This window comes from Hydractinia symbiolongicarpus, chromosome 5 (assembly GCF_029227915.1).
Source record: "Hydractinia symbiolongicarpus strain clone_291-10 chromosome 5, HSymV2.1, whole genome shotgun sequence".
In the NCBI taxonomy this organism is placed as follows: Eukaryota; Metazoa; Cnidaria; class Hydrozoa; order Anthoathecata; family Hydractiniidae; genus Hydractinia; species Hydractinia symbiolongicarpus.
The window spans coordinates 3,468,290-3,489,205 of record NC_079879.1 but is presented as its reverse complement, the minus strand read 5'-3'; the positions used below and the strand labels follow the sequence as shown (position 1 = coordinate 3,489,205).

General features: G+C 32.5%; 1 protein-coding gene across 1 annotated transcript in view; it reads left to right on the top strand.

Moving 5' to 3' along the window:
* LOC130644232 (protein GDAP2 homolog) overlaps nucleotides 1-20,916 on the top strand; it is a 32,058-nt gene that overhangs the window by 7,389 nt on the left and 3,753 nt on the right. Inside the window, exons 2-14 of the mRNA XM_057449753.1 lie at nucleotides 5,431-5,597; nucleotides 6,237-6,379; nucleotides 7,142-7,193; nucleotides 10,108-10,209; nucleotides 10,336-10,424; nucleotides 13,509-13,585; nucleotides 13,778-13,865; nucleotides 14,162-14,227; nucleotides 14,348-14,489; nucleotides 14,590-14,666; nucleotides 15,461-15,537; nucleotides 16,311-16,450; nucleotides 16,954-17,152. Coding sequence (XP_057305736.1) covers nucleotides 5,446-5,597; nucleotides 6,237-6,379; nucleotides 7,142-7,193; nucleotides 10,108-10,209; nucleotides 10,336-10,424; nucleotides 13,509-13,585; nucleotides 13,778-13,865; nucleotides 14,162-14,227; nucleotides 14,348-14,489; nucleotides 14,590-14,666; nucleotides 15,461-15,537; nucleotides 16,311-16,450; nucleotides 16,954-17,152 — 1,404 coding nt within the window. The 5' untranslated portion in view covers nucleotides 5,431-5,445. The remainder of the gene's footprint in view (nucleotides 1-5,430; nucleotides 5,598-6,236; nucleotides 6,380-7,141; nucleotides 7,194-10,107; nucleotides 10,210-10,335; nucleotides 10,425-13,508; nucleotides 13,586-13,777; nucleotides 13,866-14,161; nucleotides 14,228-14,347; nucleotides 14,490-14,589; nucleotides 14,667-15,460; nucleotides 15,538-16,310; nucleotides 16,451-16,953; nucleotides 17,153-20,916) is intronic.

The window sequence follows — 20,916 nt, the reverse complement described above, 5'->3', positions numbered from 1 at the left end:
CAAAGAAATCCTGTGGATATGAATGGAGAAGTATCGAGATGGATCTGTGTTTCATTGGCAAAGAGATTGCCCAGACTCATACGAAAATAGAAAGAAAAAGAAAGAGGAAGTGAAAGTAACATTGTGTACAGAGGTTATGGATGTATTTATGGGTGAAACATTGAGCGCTGCTGTTCTGGATTCAGGCTGTTCAAAAACTTTTTGTGGAGAAAGTTGGCTGAAAGAATATTTAGAGACATTGAGTGATAATGAACTTAATCATGTCACAGAGTCACAGAATAATGCTCGATAACCAGTATGACGATTCTGCAGCTTCTATAAGAGCTAACGTTTCTGCTGATAGTGCACTTTTGACAACTCGTCTAACTCTTTTTGACTGCCAAGCTAAGGGGATGGTAATTGACTTATCTTTGTTACGTAGGAACTCCAGATTGCGATGGAATGTTATACGGATTGCAAGTCTTTGGTAGATGCTGCACATTCCAGTAAAGGTATTTTGGACAGAAGATTAAGAGTCGGCATTGCCATCTTGAAAGAAATGATAGAAAAGAAAGAAATTTCAAAACTTAGTTGAATAACAACAAAAGACCAAATGGCAGATCCAATGACAAGAATGGAGCTTCGTCAAGTCGACTTTTGCAAGCAATTGCATAGGCTCGGCTGTAAGCTGAGAAAGTGAAGAAGTTTGTAAATAGTGTACATATGATTGAGTTGATTTACAGAAAATGAAAAAGCCTAATAAAAATGAGAAGACACAAATTCTCATTTTTATTAGTCTTTTTCATTTTCTGTAAATCAACTCAATCATATGTACACTATTTACAGTTGGTACCTTTAGCAAGTATGTCATTTAAACTTGTTCCACTGTCAGTGGCTTGCGACGCGTCAAACACAAGTCAACATGGTGTTGTAAATGATTTTCCCCATACAGCACGCCAGGGAATGAAGTTTTGGAGTTGATGGTGTTTTAATGACTGTTGTTGTGTCGGTGTAAGGTTGTGCACAAACTCCACAAATCCAAGTGATTGCATTTTCTTTTCTGAATTGATCACATCTTCCTTATAAGTTTTCTGAGTTGACTGTAGTGAACTTTCAATGCTTTTTTCTTGTTTGGAGCAAGTTTCACTGCAGGGTTATGAATGAATGGTAGTCTGGCAATTGTGAGGTTACTTGATTCATCTACTGAAACCGATCGATCTATTAATTCTTGTTCCACTTCTTCCTTTAAGCTTAGAATTTCAATTTTCTCCCCATTTTTGCATTTCTAACATGATCTACAATCAACACATCTATATTTGATTTCTGAACCAACTTCTTCTACCTGATCGAATATTTTCTTTTTCCGGACGATGTAAGTGTTGGGACCTTCATGATTTTCTACTGACAGCTGGTGTACAAATTGATGACTGTCTTTTAGAATTCCTACATCTGGGTTGACTTGATAGCCCATTTTATATAGACTATATTGCTGGCTAAGGTAGGATTGTTGGCTGATATTGGATCGATTATGGTGATGAATTTTGTCTATTTCTGTAAACACAGAATGTGGTCCTCCTACTCCTGTGCCACCAGATGCATTCAAAAAGGGGGATTGATATATTATCAAACCTGAAGGCAACTGAAATACTATTTCGGGATAATATCGCAGGTACTTGATTCCAATCATAAAGTCGGTTTGACCTCCTACGGACTCTGGTAACTGTGGTAGATCTTCTATTATACCTCCATGATTGCGATAATGGTTTTGAATGTCATCTGATACTTTCCCTCTCAGAGGATACAAGGGAAAATCACTTGTGATACGGTCTATGCAAACTCCTGTCATGACTGTATGTCTTCCATGTGGTGATTCAGTTTTTAAATTGCCAACTCCTCAAGTGTAACTGGACCAGCTCTTTCTTGAGTGCCATTTATTCTTTTAGTTGCTTCACGTCTGCATACGAAATCTCCACATCCATTATCAAAGAATATGGTGTACGTCTCACTTTGTACCTTGATTGTTTGGAGTATGTAGATCGCATGTTCAGTGATATCTTCAGAGTTGGATATCGCATTACCTTTTAGTGATACATAAGCTGATTGGGTATGAAATGACAGCTTGATGTTCTCTGCGAATTCAGGCAAAGGTACTCTTTGTCTAAGGTTGCATCTGTCTTTGTACTTTTGAAGAGCATCTTGATTTCACAGCGATCTTGACATACTAAAACGTGTTTCTTCACCTTGTATTTGTCGTTTTTGAGAATGAGGACATACGAAATCGCGTCGACACTTTCCTTGTGAATGTTTACCTGTTGACTGTAATGCTCCTGGAAAAAGACATTGAATACATAAACCTTTAGACTTAATAGTGTTGAATCTCTCTGCGGGAGTTATTTCAGCAAACCTTTGACATGCAAAGTACTGAATAATTTTAGTACCATTTGGACCATTGGTTGCAATATGAGTACTAGAAGATTCATTACAGATGTGACATTGGGGTCTTCATCGCTTTGCCTATCATTTATATGGTAACTTTTGTACCAATCTCTTGTAACCAAAGCCTTCTCTTGTTGTATCCTTAATTCCTTCTCAAGAAATAAAATCAATCTCCCCCACTTTTCAGGTTCATGTAAATTTTCCTTGTAGATAGAAGACAACCACCTAGTAACTCTCGCATCTCCCATAATATGGTAAATCATATTCAAACCATCACCAAAATAAGGCCTATTTTGAATGTTATGAACTTTGGACAGAGAAAAAATATCCTGGACTAATGTAATAAGTTTTGATAAACCGTGTTGCAAAGTATCAGGACTTTTTAATTTCCATAGAGGACCAAATTTCTTAACATCTTTTGAAGCATTTTTTAGAATCAGCAAATGCCCTTTTTAATCTAATCCAAATTTCCTCAATATTTTCAAGACCTTTCACTAAAGACAGTGCAGGTTCGTCAAGATGATTATTTTCAAGTAAGTCTGGTAACAATTTTGAAGGTGTTGTTTTTGAATAAAGCTTCTCAAACATGGATTGAAATGAATAAATATCAAGCTTTGATTCATAACCTCTGAATTTCTCTAATTTTATTTTAAGATTTGATGAACTAAACAATTTCTCTTTGGATAACTCCCTGGTTTGAATTTCAGTTTTAAGATTTTCGACATATTCCTTCTTTTGAAAATTTAATTTTCATAAGGTTCTATTATCGTTTGCAAAACACTTTCCTTATCTGGATATTTAGGCGGCACAGTGTCTGACAAACACTGGATTTTCTTTGCTAATTTTTCACATTGACAAAGTTTAAGTTGTAAATTTATTCCTTTTTAACTATTTCATTGTTTGATGTGTCGTTGTTGACTTGAAAATCTTTTGAAAGTTCATTTATTATGCGAAAAATTTCATTGATGACAAAACCAGTAGTTTCAATTTTTTGTTTTGTAATTTCAAAATGATGTTTTTCGTTTGAAATTTTTTTATTGGTAAAATCCGCTTCCTCTTTTGCTCTAATTGATTTTCTCAGATCTTTGGCAGACTTGATATAAGTGTTGATGTTAGCAAAAGACATTTCAACGTTTTTGTCAAATTCTGCTTTGAATTTAGTTTCACCAATATTTAATTTGATTTGATTAGAAAGCGAACGCAAATTTGACCTTTTAATCTCGATTTTTTCTACACAAACATCAATATCTGAAATAACAGCGGCAAATGAGTTGATTTCATTCTCATCAACAAAATCGTTTATGTCGGCAAGTAAAGCATTAATTTCGACAATTCTATTGTTTGCCATATCTAAATCATCAACACTGATGTTTTGGAGTAAATTTGAAAGTTCGTTTATGGATTTGTCACACGTTGATGCGATTTACTTTTGGGTTTTCTTGAATTTGTATTTTTGTGACCTGTGAGCTTTACTTTTTCCTCTGTTATTATTTTTTTTTGTCAGAGACAAGTGGGGGACATTTAAAGTGGTGAACCCAAAACACGGGGACTGAGTGTCCGAACTAGCAATTCTCTAAGTTTTAACTTTCTTGTCTCCAATAGCCAAAATAATGTTGCAAAAATGAAATAAGTTTTTTTTAGCATGCTGTAAGAAATTATTCAAAATGTAATTATTGTTTCAGAGGTTCTTAACTAGTTTTCGTGAACATTACGCTGCAAGTTAAATACAGTATACTGATTAAAGTTGTTTTCACAAAAAATATGTTTTTTTCAAACATGAGTCTTGTAGTAAAATGCTGTTTACAGTGCTGTCCAAATGTAAGCATGCAAAACTTGCAAAAATAATTGTTTTTATTTAAAAACACCATAGGATAGCGAGTTCCTTTTAAATCACACTTTGTGTTAAATTTTTAAGCCACAATCTAAAAGGCATTTTTATCGCCCTTTTTCGTTCTTAATTTTTTAAAACGCAATATAAAAAAGCATTTACAGTACAGCCTGAATGTAATCTACCGCCTATGCGCTAATATCACACCTTTGCGTGGAAAACGGCAGTCGTTTGTCTTTCGTTATAATTAAATCCCTTAAGGGTTTTGTGAGTTTATATTTGCGAGTTAAAAAACAATGCGCTTGCGAAGAAATATCGGAGCCATTATATTTCTTGCAATAGCGAGATGCATTGTGTAAATGTATTGATAAGGTATTCCCTTAAGTATTAGCATGAAGTAATTAAATAATAAAAATCTTTCGCGAAGTTTTATAATACATTGCGCGAGAATGTATTATTAATTTAATTACTTAAAAAGATTCCAGCGCGTTTAATTTAAGAAACATGAGAATCATTGTTCACAACTATTAAGTGACTAGCGCGTTTTTTATTGAAAGAATACAACTACGGTTTAATTTTGTAAAACAAATGGTGTGTATTCTGAAATAAATACGATATCTACATTTCTCACTGAAAACATTTCCTTCTTAACAAACAACGTAAAATAATCCTTCCGCATACTTTTTATTGAAATAAATAAAAACATTTCTATCGCTGTTTTCGTTTATAAACTTTTAAAATGTGATCTTAGAAAACATTTCTATCGCCGCTTTTTGTTTTTAAACTTTTAAAAAACCTTTCTATTGTCGCTTTTCGTTTATAAACTTTTAAAATGCAATCTTAAAAAACATTTCTATCGCCGTTTTTCTGTGAACTATTCATACAAGTTTCACGTCCGCGGTAGATTACACTCAGACTGTACTGTATATTGCCACTTTTCGTTCTTAAACTTTTAAAATTCGATCTAACAAAGCTTTTTTATCGCTGTTCTTTGTTCTTAATTTTTTAAAACGCAATCTAAAAAAGCATTTATATCGCCGCTTTTCATTCTTAAATTGCGAACTGCTAATTCGAACCCTGCACTTTGTTTTGCTGTATAAAGATCAATAATTTTGAAAGCGACAGTTTTTGATCATCATGTTTAAAAACATTACTTTAAGCACTAATTATTATTTTTATGTATTTAGTAAAATACACACAAAATGGACCCCCTGGGATTATTGTCTGGCATCACTGAAGCTGACTGTTTACCCCGTTGGTCCAACACAGCACCCTCAAGATGTCCTGAACTTTTTGAAGAGCGAGATAGTCCTTTTCCGGTAAATCAAGAAATAAATGAAAGAGTTAGTCTGTGGTAGGTGTTTTAGAGTGCACAGAACATTTTTTGTATTTATCTCTTCTTTGCTATTGTTATGTCCGATTTTGTATGTATATACTTATTTCTTTCATTTTTAACTGGTAGTGAGGATAATGTACAGCGCCCCTAAAATGCAACCTTACATGTACACAATAGTAGTCTCAGAACTTTCATTGTTATTGTTAACTAATTGTTAAACACATAAGCTATTTTTTCATGTTAAAAAGAATAGTTTGTCTTATACACAAACTTTAATTAGTTCATGTAAACTTCATGAAGCCCATCGTTGTATTTATGATAACATCATGGGATTAACGAAAGAAAATAAGAAGGCTAAGTTTTAATCGTGAACAGTTGTATTGAGGAGAAAACATCTTAATAAGCTTAAAAACTGTCATACTATATTCTAAAAATACGAGAAAACCAATCTACAAATCATAAAAATTGCATATTTCTAACACGATGTAAAAAACAACTTTAAAAAAACCTAAAATTGCCATACTTTGTTCAAAAACAAAGAAAAAACCATTCCTTCAAAGCTTAAAATTCCTGTATTTCTTTCTGAAATGACGAGAAAAAGCTAAATGTATGTACTCTAGTAGCTTTTTGTGTGAGATGAATTCAATGTTTTTTAAGGGATGGAGATATTACTAAATTGAAATGTGATGTAATAATTAATTCAACAAATGAAGCATTAAACGACAAAAATCCTGTAAGCGAGCGAATACACAAAGTTGCTGGACCTTTACTTCGGGAAGAAGTTAGACAAGAATTGCAGTGTGAGTGCTTCTGTATTGTTACTTTCAATATGTACTTAATAAAATAAAATTAATTAGTTTTTTTCGTCGCATAACTATAAAGGTGAGATAATACCCATGTAACTACAACAAAGGGGTTTGGTTTGGTGAATCTTGTTGAATCACAACTAATTGTTTATTTTTGCTCCAATTTTGATTTTATAATTTCTCAAGTCCTAAATAGTAGTGGGGTGTATTAAAGGATCCTGAGTAGTGGGGTGTATTAAAGGATGGTGCTTAAAAGGAGTTAGCAATGAAAGACAGACATAGGGTGGTAATAATTATTTGAAGAAGGGTGGAGGGTGGGCAAATGAATATCTTATAAAATGTTTACCTTAACAAAATTTTATCCCACAGCAGATAATAAAATGTTTATGTAATTTTTAAGAAATCATTGTTGTAATAACCTTTCTAATTTATTTTGGCACTTGGCAATTCCAAATATTGACGTTTAAAAAAGCAGGCAGTCAAGTGCCATTTATAGCAGCGATTTCTTGGTGATGTTAAAAATTTGGAAATGAAAATGTTGTGTGTTGTTATTGTTTTAATGATACCTGTTAAATTAAATTCCTGATTTTAGGAGTTTATTTATTTTGTGGAATTACCATGATTTTTGATTTAAATACCACTTATACAATCCGTGTATATGTTCCACTATTTTGTGATATTTTCTTGTGTAGCAATTATTCATTCTATTTTATTTATTGTTTTTATCTAATGTCTTATAATTTTTTTTGTTTTTAGCTTGTCGAACAGGTGAAGCAAAAATGACAAAGGGATACAACTTACCTGCCAGGTATGAATATGTTGAAATTGGTTTTTGTGTGAATGTTTTGTAACATCGCAAATAAGAATATTTCTTTAAAGGGATTATAAAGATACTTTTACAAGTTTGACTTATCTGAAAGATTTTCATGAGAAATTCCCAATGACATATTTACTTTTTGTTAAAATTTCATGTAACCTTAGATACCATTTTTTAAATATTTGTTAAAATTTTGGAGTAGCTTCAGTCTTTTTTTGGTGGCACATGACCCTGTTACAGAATATTTATGTTACGCTCAAATTAATGACTTTCATTCGCTTTAATAATGACTTTCATAGCCAAAAACCGTTAATATGCCTTTGTAAAACAAAGTTAAAAAAATGCAACATATTTTTCAAATAAATCTCTGTACAAATGATTTTTGTTTTTTTTTTAAAAAAAATAATTCAGCATGATATATTTCAAATTGGAAAGAATTTATTTCAACAAACAGGTTATATAATTTACAGATCTATGACATGTTGACCTGGGCAGGGTATGATGCTCAAATGAGTATTGCCAACCTTTTTCCCTGGAGTTGTTATACATAAAAGAAAAATCTAAAAATGAGACAGGATGAGTTACTCAGTTAGATTAAAAAAAAGCTGCATCAATCCATTTCACAATACAGTAAGAGACAGAGATTACTGTCTAATTAAAGTTTCTTATGATATTTTTGCGATATGTAGTGCAAACACGAGCACTGCATGATTCATCCTAAGATTGTTTAGATACAAAAATGTGGGGTAACCAGTTTCATATTTAGAGTATGCTAACCTTTTCCCCAGGCCTTTTGGTTTTCAACTACTCTGCACTTCCATGATAAGAGCTTTCAAAGCATGCATGGTACATTAATGTCGAACAGAAGCAAATTTAGCATCGACAAATAATTTTTGCACTTATTAGATTGCTCTGGCAGTTTCTTAAACAGGTTGGCAAAATTTAGCTGATGTAACTTAACTCAACAAAACACAAAAAATAAAGAAAAATGTTATATTTATTTAATAATTGTATTTATATAAAAACTATAAAGTTATACGCAAAAAAAAATTAAATGGAAAATATTAAATTTTAACGCAGGAAAAACGGCAATTTATTAAATATATTTTTTCTGCAATTATTTATTTTATCCACAAGTGGTGAAAAACTGTTTTTAATAATTTATCTGAAGTGCTAAAAAATGTTAATTGTCGCTAAGAGATTGTTTGTGCGTTGTTGTAGAAGCCAACTAAACAATACTGTGGAGAAACAATTGCTTTTTTCCCTGTATTACCTTCAGCTTTTTTACGCACATGCTATCACACAAAGTCTTAGGGACTTCCTATTTACAATTACGAAAAGTATGTTTTAAAAATACGTTGTTTTATAAGTCAACAAATGCTGAGAGCTGCCTCAAATTACAAAAGCTGCAACCTCCCTTAACCCTAATCGTGCTTTAAAGGGGCTGATTCAGTCCCCCCTCGCCCTTCCCTACCCCCTCTTTAACTTTTTCCATATATGTGCAGCATGTTGGACAGTCGGTAAATTTCACAACCCTTGTCTCAAAAAAATTATTTTGAAATATAAATCAGGCACATTTAATTTTTTGATTGATTACTTATTTTTAATTTGTTTAAAAAAAATCATTTGTAAAGAACTTTATGCAGAATTATTTTTATTACAAAAAAATAATTGTTTGTAAAGAATCTTTATTTTACTTTGCCACAAGAAAGCATCTGTACTTGCTATAACAGTCAGTAATAATTAAAGCTTTACTTACAAAATACATAGTAGGGTCACTTGCAACTAAAGACTGGAGCTAATATGAAAATTTTTAACAAAAAAGAATGTCGAAGAGAGTCATGGCGGCCCAGCGAAAAAAAAATTAAAGAGCCATATCGGGAGTCAAATAAGTTTTAACAAAAAGTGAATATATCATTTAGAATTTCTCATATACCAATCTTTCAGATAAGTTTAACTTGTAAAAGAACCTCGGGATCCTTTTGAGATAGGGAACTTTATTTTAACTTTTGTCGATTGAAAAATAATTAGCTAAAAAACAGATTTCAGTGAAAAGCCATAACACTTCAAACAGTACATTTCTTACGTGGTTTCCCTGAGCAAAAATGTTTATTTGCTCACACAATTTCGATATTAATGCCAACTGGGGACAATTCTGATTGATCTGTACAGTCCTGTTGGTTGTGCTTTGTTAAGGGAATAGTGGAAAATTGTCAACCTTGTTAAATTGGTCATCTGTAAGTCACAATAATGTCCTTCAATCGCGTAACGGTTGTTAAGTGGAATTGTATATCACACCAGTGACTTATATAACACTGACATGTTCTTATAAGCATCATGGAGACAGTTTCTCATGCAAGAAATTCAATCATTAAAGCCTTCTAAAAATTAGGTTTCTTAAGGAACTTTGAGGTGCATATTTCTAGTGTACATTAATACAATAGGTTTCTCTTAAAAGCACGCACCTAATTTTTAAAGGCCTTTTTTTGAGGCAATAAATTCAATGGGGTTGACTGAATTTAAGTATTTCTCACATCCTAAGAAGGATGCTTTTGTGCTTTGATACATTAATTTTTAAATTTCATCATGGTAAGAATCCTTTATAGTAGCCATTACAAGGGTCTTTAAAAGATTACTTGTGATTTTTATTGTTGTGAAAATCTGTTGTCAAACTACCTCATTTATCAAACGCTCACACTTTATTGCTATTCAAAAAAATAAGGCAGGCATATCTCGCACTCTTAGTACTAGAAGAAAGAAAACATTCTTTACGACATTTTATCTTTTGCTGTTATAATTTTGTTTCTTTTTCAAAGTTATTTATCTAGAACTTTCAGAAGTTTATTGAGTAATATTTTTTTCATCCATCTGTTTAATTTAATGTTTTTGTATATTTTATATTTAGATACGTTGTTCATACCGTGGGCCCTCGCTACAACACAAAGTATAAAACAGCTGCAGAAAGTGCACTATATATGTGTTACAGAAACGTCTTGCAACTTTCACGGTTAATTTTTATTTTGCATTTATATTACAAAACAGCTTTAGAGAAAGAAGAAAAATCTAGTAATGTCTATATTAGGATGTGATCCTTTCCTTAACTACTTACTTTGAATGACCCATTTAATTTTAGGGAAAGTACTTTAAGTTCTATCGGTTTGGGTGTTATAAATACAACAAGGAGAGGTTATCCACCTGAAGAAGGAGCTCATATAGCATTGAGTAAGCTGTTTGATTTATGTTGTCTTTATAATAATAGCAGTATTTTGTCTGTTTGTTGGCTAAATCTGACTTATACTAAACCATCCACGAAACCTTTAAGGTGGTAGTAACCCTTTTCTAGCCGTACAAACAGCTGCATTATTTATTTATCTGTATTCATCTGGGGAAGACCATCTACACTGACAGACATCAATAGTTGCGTTTTCAACTCACTATCTTCCATATCATCATCTTCATCATCATTGTTCTCAGCTTAACCTCCAATCTCCGTGCTAGTATAAGTTGAACGGGGTATATTAATGACCCTTTTTCAATCTGATCTAGACAGATCTAAATTTAAATTCCTCTGCATCAAGTCTGTCCTTATTACCTCCTGCGAAGTTTTTCTCAGTGTACCCTCTCCATTCTTCCAAGTGTCCCAACCAACTTAATAATTTTATCTGCATTTTTAATGCTATGAATACATAGCCTGCTTCTTAGCTCATCTGAACTCTTTCTGTCTCTTAGACGTTACACATCCACCTAACCATTCTCATATCATTCCTTTCTAAACGGTCAAGATCTTGATACTTCACTGCCTTGTCTCACTACCGTACAACATATCACTTTTACACAGGCCTCATATAACCTACCTTTTACCATAATTGACAAGACTCTTCTGGTAAACAAAGGAAGTAACTCTCTGAACTTACTCCAAACAAAACCTATCACATAAAAACAATTTAACCAGAATATTGGATGTATTTCTTCACTGAGAAAGCTTCATGTTTTAGATTTTTTTTCAACAGTTTGTTAGTTTTTTCACTTTTTTCAAAGTATGTCTGTGCCAGCTTTCATTTGTTTATGGTGGGCATATATTCATTAGGCTAAATACTTTCTATGCTTCTGTCTGTCCAACACCAATTAATAAAAAACTCCTTTTTTATAATTATAATCCTTAACCTGCTTTGGTTATAATAAGATATCTTACCTGTATTTGACAAGTATTCCTTCTTTTTTTATGAGATATAACTTTTTTCTTGGTGTAAAAGGATGATTTTCTCTTTTTTAAGGCTTGTGTTGTTCTTTAAATTCATTGATTAAAATATTATATTCACTTTTCGTTCAGGGTCCTTTTTTATGAATTTGCAATGCTGAAATTAGTTATAAGCAAATTTCGAGATGCTGGTTGTTTACATGCAAGTTTGAAGAATGTATCAACAAAATGTTGAGTTTTACAGCATTTAACTGGCAGTTTTACATAATTGTGGTTAACACAGTTATAAAGAGGGTTTTGGTAGTGGTAGTGTGACAAAAATAAATTAAAATGTTGCAAATTTTAAGGGCATATATTTCTGTATATGTTAGGTAGCTAAACCTAAAACCTGGCCACGTTTTTAGAATGATGTGAATACATTTTTATTTTACTGTTTCAAGTGAAACATCTGGATTTTCTTATCTTTTTCACAACTATTTTTTTCAGTTTGTAAGTAATATGAATAGATAGAGTATAGAGCTAATCATAAATCTCCATATAAAGGAAAAGGTCTTTCTTTTTTAAAATAGAGCTTTTTATCCAAAAAAGGAAAATAAAATAATATATATACTTTTTCTTATAAGAATGTCTGGATTTCAGCTGTAAACGTGCTAATTTTTTGGCAAAATCTTAGTCTCAATGCTCTTAAAAACTAGGTATTTAGTTTTTTTGCTTACATCAAATTGTTTATTAATAGAAAATTATCTTCCATAGTGTCGATTTGTGAAATATAAAACCAAAAATTTTGTCTTTGTCCTCACAAAAAAAAATTCACAATGTTTTCAGTTATTAAAGCAAGCATTTTGTGGAAAAATTTTTACAGAAATTTCTTTTTTTCTAGGCAGCATGTCAGTAACCATTTTTTGTTTTTTTTTAACAACAATTTTTCAATTGTTTTGTGATCCTCTCAAGGAATAATTTGTTTTTGACCAAGAAAAATTGGACAATTTCATTTGCCTGAAAAAATTCCAAGATGGTAAATCTGAATACAAAATTTAAGAATTAGGAATCATCCCTTTTGTCAGCCTTATTTTTTATAATTTTAAATATTTTTGTTTACCAAATACGATCAAATGTCACACAAATACGAGCAAGAACATTCCAAGAAAGTTTTAAGTCCAACTTTCCTCACCAAGTCAAATTAGTATCCGAATTCTAAAATAACAAATGTGTAAAATGTGAGTTATAAATACTTTAACAACCCTCACTTGGAAAAAAAAAAAAACAAGGTAAGGCACCCATAAGGTCAACTCAACTACTATTTTAAAACCACACCGTCATCAGTAAGCTTTGCTAATGTTATTTTCACAGATGTTGTTTAAAAAAATAAGGTATATACACTCAATAATTGGAGACACAGCATATATACCAGCAACATCACCAACTTTGGTAAACAGCTTGAAATTTCACGTTTGTTTGGAACAAGTCAGCCAGCCAACTAGCTAGCTAGCTAGTCATATTATATTCAAAGCTAGCTAATACCTAGCTAATTTAACACCAAGAATAATTAACAAAAGCATTAGAACGGTCCAATGATACATGCTATTATCCCATATTATCAATAAATGTTAATAACAATCTGTATGACAAATAAATTTCGCAAATATTGCAAATAAACAAACCATATCTGCACTACTTCGCTATAAACTAAAAATTTGCTCATAACTAATCTCGTTTTCATGATATTCGGTATTTTGGTATACATATTTTGCGGAAAAAAATAGATATGGAAATAGGTCTATTGTTGAAGCTGAATATTTTTGGTAAAAGATAATAGTATTATAGCTATAAAATCGTGGCAGAATGTTATAATAGAAAAAATATGGATATATGGTCTGAAAATAACATTTAGTGACTAATCAAGTGATTTTTTTTTGTTTTGTTTAAAAAGGATTATTGCCACCTTAAGCTAAAGATAACAAATACAACATATTGTTATCAACTTTGATAAGACAATCAAACTCACGTAACAAAAGTCACTTTAAAGTGACCTTTCAAGCATGACTTTTAAAGTGCATATGTGACCCGAAAAAATAAAAAAAATTTGTGACCACATCTAAATCTTTTAGGAACTGTGCGAAGATACCTGGAAAGAAATATCGATGCATTTGATATTGTTGTGTTTGTTGTTGAACCTATTGACGAGGTGAGTTTCTTACTGTTTGATTTCAGTGAGTGTATAGGCTCGCACTTCTGATGCGAAATATTTTGCACAGAGCAAAATAATCAAACATTCGTCGATCCATCAAGCATACGTCAGTGTTGAAAGAAGAAATTTATCTTTTTCATATTATGGAACTTTAACTCAGTGAGTGCATATTATTCATTGTTTACATAGAGCACGTATAAAAGACTGATGCCGCTGTATTTTCCACGAGATAAAAAAGAAGAACAGTACGCTGTAGAGTATTTACCTACTGATATAGGTAACTATCACCTTGATATAAAATACAACAGAAATCTATAAAACATGCAAACTATCTTATTAGGTTGCAGAACCTGTAAACCAGATGAGTGTACGGATATGCTTATATACATTCACCAATAGTTTAGAAAGGTCAATTTCCCTTTTCGTTTTATTCTTCACTAGTTTAAATTTAATTTTAATAGAGAAAAAGTAGTAAATTTGATAGAGAAAAAGTAGTAAAATAGGAGAATCCAAGCTCCATCTTTTCATCATTAAAGAAAACCCTGTGCTTTAAAAATTTCCTTATTTTTACAGGCAACGAGGAAGGAGAACCTTTTTTACCAGAAAGACAAATTCGAATTATGGATAAACCCTTAAAAGGTGAGCTTGTATATTTTAGTTTTAAATTATAATAATGCTATTTTCTAGTTGAGAATGCATAATTTGTAAGTACAAACTAGTAAGTGTTAGCGTGTCCCTTGATTACTGTTTTGTTTCTAGCTCATAATGGTATCGACTTATTAAACTCGTTTGTTGGACGACATCCGTTCTCTGCAGTAGCGGCTGACCATGACACAGGAAGGCGAGCACGGTTAGAGGGAAGGACACAGGAAGAGATGGATATTTTAGAACAACAACGAAAGTTTGTTTAATTTAGCTTTTGTATATCTCCTCATACGTTCTTGTAGGTTGTCATAAACTACACACTTTTTATTTACTTCTTTGCTTGTTTATTTTTTTAGATATTCCCAATGGGTTAAAAGGTCACGTACGGAAGATTTTACTGATATCGCAAAAATGGGCTTTCTATATAATCCAGGTAGGTTGGGAGGTAAAAACATTTCAAATGTTCTGTTGTGATGATGCAATTTGTTGATTCGCTACCGATAAGACTACATATAGTTTCCTCTCTCCCTTCCTTAGAGAAGTCCTCCTAAAAAGGAAGAAAAAAGGGAGGAGGGGTCATGTGTCAAACGGGAAAGGGTTGTGGTTGAAATTTTTGGGGAAATGTAGTGGGACAAGGACCTATCGGGAGAGTGGCAACTCCTTATGTTACCACAAAAGGGGAGTTGTTTTCAACCATTCTGTTTTTCAGTATGTAGTCTATTCCCTTTTTTATATCTGTTTATTTTCACAATGTAATATGTGATATCACGAGAATAAATGAGTTAAGTAGAATGGTTAGAATTTTAAATCTTCTTGTTCTGAAATGTTGAGTTTGTTTATTTCTAAAGTCCAGAATAGTGGGTTTGTTGGATGGTGGTGCAGTAATTAAGATTAGTTGATTGTGGAAAGAGTGATATTTATTGTTTAACCTAGGTAAGGCAAGCTATAATAAGGGAGGTGGCTAAGATTTTTCAGGGAAGTAACCCCAGGAACACCATGCAATCTCATTCATGGAAAATGACCAGTGTTTTGGATGCATGAATTTTTTCTTGTCACGCTCACAATATTTTCGCTTTAAGGCACTGTTCACACTAGCTTATATTTGCTGAGGTCTTAACACAATTCGAAAAAAAGTTAGATGTATTTTTAGTTTAGTTTGATGAACTGTTCGTTATTTTGAATGAATATGTAACATGTTTACTTCATATATTTTTGTTTTCTTTACAGGTGTTGATCGGCAAGGCAGACCGATTGTTGTGTTTATCGGAAGATATTTTCCAGCACATGCTATCGATCTAAATAAAGTAATAACATGTTTATGTTGTTGTAATATCTTTGTGTGTTTTGATGTTTTACTGTAGTACTGATTGACATAATTTGAACAAAGTTGACATTGATACCGCGGTAATTTCCGATGCACCTTGTTTAACCAACTGCTTACGTAAATGTATGTTTAGAAGGAAGAAAATAAGATGCGTGTCGTTGTGTTTATATTTTTTTTGCTGACAATCTGAAAAAGAAAAGTACAAATTTCATCTCAGCTTTGCTATCTCTTTCATTTTCATATTTTTTTTCGCAATGCATTTCATTTGCTTTCAAAAAGTATAATTTGAATGGCAAGCCAAAGTATTACAAAAATTTGTCGAAGCTTTAATTTTCCAGTTTAAAAAGTACTTAAATTTTGCGTAAAGCATCGAAACTTGATGGACATTGATTGCGTTTGACAACGTTTTAGGTGTTCAGTACACCCATTATTAAGTAACCGCTTTGCACGTGAAGACAAACAGAATCCCTTTATCTAACGTAGTAATCCCGTATTGAATATTAATATTAGATCAGCGCCGTTGTATTTATTTAATAGGCTTTTTATATTATTTTATGGACACAATTTGTAACATATCTACTCCACTGTGAATTAGTAAAACATACAGAAGATTTGTTAACGGGTGTACTGAACACCCGCAACGTTTTCAAAACGTTTTTGCTTAATGCTAAGTAAGAAAGATTACTTGAAAGGTTAAGTTGGTTTGGTGGGTGCAAGTGAGCGATGTAGTAACATTGTTTTGTTTTCTTATAGGCGGTTTCATACTTTATTCACTTCATGGACTCAATCGCTAGCAGGGAATACGTTTTTATATACTTTCACACACTCACTACAGAAGATCACCATTTGGATTTAGGATTTCTTAAAGATTTCTACGAATTACTCGACACAAAGTATGAAAAAATTGTTTGTTTGTTTGTTTTTAGAAATTAGTTGTAGAATATTAAGACTGTTTCCCACAACACACTCTTGATAAGTAACATAAAATTTTGGCTGAGCCTCAATGTTTCAATGTTGTATAGACTTGTTGCTGATTGTTTCTTATTTTCTCGAGAAGAGAAAATTCACGTCTACTTTCAGCTTAAATTTTATTTTTCATCGTATAAAACTTATTGATTTTTACAATAAGAAAAACTTTTGCTGCATTTGTAATATCTGCTGTTTTTTTTTGTTTTGTTTTTGCTCACTTGACGCTGACTGTTGTGTACAAGTTGTTTTGTTGTTTTTGAAGAATTCGAGTCTTAACTTGATTATGAGATGCAAAAAAGCTTGTAATTGAAATATACGATTAGCTGGTCGAACATTCGCCCATAGTGGATAACCAATTCTACTTTAATTTATCAAAAAGGCCATAAACAACAGTCTATCAGTTTACAATCAGCGTATTTGTCTTTAGATTTCGACGCAACATGCATGCACTGTATATCGTGCATGGAACAATATGGCAACGTATAGTAGCGTGGTTCTTCTTAATGATCAATGCTGCGTCAATTAAAGAGAAAGTACAGTTCGTAAATGGCGTCCAATTTTTATATGACACAATAAATCCTGATCAACTGGAACTACCGCCTTTCATAATGGAGCATGATGTTCAGGTGTGTAAAAACCTTTGTGTTCTGTTTTATATGCGGTTAATTACCTATACGCCCTTCTCAACTTTGAATAATACCGCCCTCCTCAAATCGCTCTTCCAAAATCCTTCAAAAAGCGCCTACCCTTGATTAAGCGTCCAGTATGAATAAAAGAATTTGAATGAGTGCATCCATGTTTAATTAGATCTTAAAAACACTCTTATTTTTGTGATTTTTTAAACATTTTAAAATCTTAAATAGCGTCATATGTACCTCTAAAATGTTTATTTGTTGTTATCTAAACTAAATACTCAAATTCATCTAAGTTTATAAAAAGGTTTCTAATGCTGTATACCGCATATTACTTGTTAAAACTTTAAATACAACAACTCGCTTTAGTTAGTTCAAGATCTTATGCACAATTGGTGAAACTTCTCACTTCAAAATCTTCAGAACTTTGTTGATTTTTCTTTTCTTGAAGACCTCAGTAAAAAGTCAAAAGACCTCAGTAAAAAGTCAAAAGACCTCAGTAAAAAGTCAAAAGACCTCAGTAAAAAGTCAGAAGACCGCAGTAAAAAGTCAAAAGACCGCAGTAAAAAAGTCAAAAGACCTCAGTAAAAAGTCAAAAGACCTCAGTAAAACGTCAAAAGACCTCAAAACGAACAAATTGTTAATCATCTTTTCACGCTTCTTAGCAAATTAACTTGTTTTTCTTACAGACTTCAGGATTTAGAGTAGAAGTCCAAGCGCTTACTAGATGCTTTGCGGTTACTATTTTTTTTATTATTTTTGTTTTTGTTGTTGTTTTGCTGTTGCATCAAAAGCCTCTGTTTAAGAAGTCTGAGTTCTAAATTATAAGAATCAAATGCTTAATTAGATCAGGAAAAAATTTAATCAAAAATTAGAATATTAGATGAAATCTTTTGACTATGGAGTATAATATAATAAAGAAACATTCCTACTCACGTAGTTGTTTCACCAGCTTGACTAACGTAATCCATCTAATTTTGTTGAATTGAATAAAATATCTGTTTTTCTCTTTAATTAAATTAGCCTAAGTCTTAAGGTTATATTTTACGTCTTTTATTAAGTTATATATTATTTCAAATTGAATTAATTCTTCTATTTTACGTCGAGATAAAACAGTATAAGCGTTGAAGTGTATGGGGAATGTGGCTTGGCGCAATTTTTGTTCTCGAAATAACCAACTTTACCGACATTGGTTTACGAAACATAAGTCGCCCTGTGCCAGCTAAATGTCTTATAAGACAGGACATGGGTTTTGAAAGGAACGCACAGGCCTTTTTATAGACGGTTTTTCAATTAATTAGATTGCTGTTTGATTTTTTGATTAGCTTCTGAACAGTAATTGTATTAGGGAGTTTCAATGGGAATTCTTTAGCTTTCAAGTTGTTTTGAGATTCTGTTAGACAGACTGTAAAACAGCTGAAAGGCTTCTTTTTGGTGGAATTTATGCGGTTTTAAAAATGACAAACAAGATGGAGGAGGAGGGAAAAAATATTTCGTTGGTTCGATTTTTTAACAGTTACGATTTGAGTGATTGTACACTGGAAATAAATGAGGTTGATCGAGACACGTATGAGCAGCATGCTCCACTGGATAGAGCAGAAATTAAGCAAGAGGACCCCTATCAGCAGCGAGGAATAAAATCGGATGAACAGCTGAGCGGTCGGAAACGAAAACTGGAGAATTGTTCCGTCTTGAGAAACACTGATGGTGCGAGCAAAAAGAACGAAACGACGAGGACCATTTTGTTTATTCATTCTTTGTTGTTCTGTTCGAATAGCGAATACTTTCAGAAGGTTTTAATGAACGGCTCGCGTCAGCAAAACTTAAAAGTTATGTTGCAGCACGGAGAAACGGAGCACTTCATCCGGTTAATGAAACTGTTTTACGATGATCGTCTTGTTTCTGAGCTTTCGTTGTTGGAGACCTCAGAGATTTTGAAGTTTGCTAAACGCTTTAAATGTGTGAACATAATGAAGAAGTTGCTCAGACACATTTCATCCTGCAAGATTACTTCTACTTCTCTTCTCAATCAAACCATTGACGTGTATTATGATTCACTGCACAGAGACAATATGCATTTAGAAGATGTTTTGCGCCAGTTAAAGCGGTCGTTTGTTGGATATTTAAAAACAACGTTTTGTCCCCTAGAGAAAGTGTTTGGCCCTCTATTGGACGACTTTCTAACGCTGAGTCAGCCGTGTTTGTTATTTTTTCTGCAAGTTATTGACAGTGGAATGGCAGTGTCTGAAAATACAGTGGTAGGTTTGGTCCTTTACTGGATCGAGCATAACATGTCAAAGAATGTGAGTTTTGTTTCGGCAATAGAACTTCTGTCTAGTTGCAGATTTGAATTTGTCAACATTTTTTACATTATGGACGTTCTGTCCTCGTACCGGGAAGTTAACCAGTTTTATATCAAGACATTGGAGCGGCACCTGTGCGCAGACAAGGCACGGTATTATTCAGACTTTCCGGATAGAAATAACCGAAATCGACATTTTGCGTTCGATCACGAGGTACTGTTGTATTTTTATCCTAAAGGAGAGATCCACCTAAAATCTGAACATCAGAAGGATCAACTCTTGCAGCAAATGTTCACACTTCAACACAATGCTGTGTTTGTGCAAGGCTATCAGTTGAATTTTTCCGCTGCTACCTTCATAAGTAATGGTAAACGGGAATTGAGAATTAATGTTGCCGTTGACAACGTGACGCGTATACCACACTCGCGATTGGTCTTTTCTATGTTGTACTCGATTGCAAGTCCGTCAGTAAGTGAGGAATTCTCACCTTGGAATCACTGCACTTTTGTGGTTGATTCCGACGCGATGAGTTGTTGGAGTGTGATTTCGCTAATTGCAGACCACTCCCTGATCAGCGAAACAGGATTTTACCTGAAGTTTTACATGGAATAGTTACAAAGAAATTCTGTATTTAACCAGATTTTCTCTTTGTGATGTTTTTTTTGTTTTTTTTACTTTCACTTAATAGATTTATTTCATTTCAGAGTAGCTAAAATATAATTTCTTTTATTTTTGTACTACTTTAGCTCACCTTTAAATCTTTCTTTCAAAAATTCAATTACATTGTTAGCGACATGTATGTTGTAAATATTTTTCTATTTGTGAAAACACACCTGTGTACAAAGTAAGAAAGAAAAACAAGAAGAAAAACACCGATATTCTTCTATTTCCTTTTTTATACATATTATTTTTAGACATTTCTTCTTTCTTTTCATTGAATTGTTTTTCCTACTAATTTTTATTTTTGCTTTGATAAATATATTTTTAATTCTTTTTTATACGCATTACGTCTGAATCTGTTTTTAACATGTGCTAAATATGTGCTAAGCATTTCCTGAATGAAAAATCTTATTTGTGATACGGAGCCTGATTGACACGCCTAATGGACGCGTGATAATTTCTGGGGGTTTTCTTACTTCCGCTCATGAATTTTGACAGTTTGTTATACAAATAAATTAGTTGTCGTTGTGCCAGACAAAATTGTTACTACTGCATCATGTGGGTAATGCGAAAGAGGAAAATTTTTACATGTAGGAATTCTTAAGAGTTTTGTATTAAAAAAAATAAAAGGAAAGAAATCGCCAGTTAGATTAATTGATTACAATATTTTTATAAGGACTTCACAAAAACGCTCTGTACTCGTATTTAAATAAATGAGAATTTATTCGTATTTGATTTGAGTCTTGTTATTCCTAACTTTTAGGGTGTTTCAGTTTGTATTTTAATCTTTCTAGA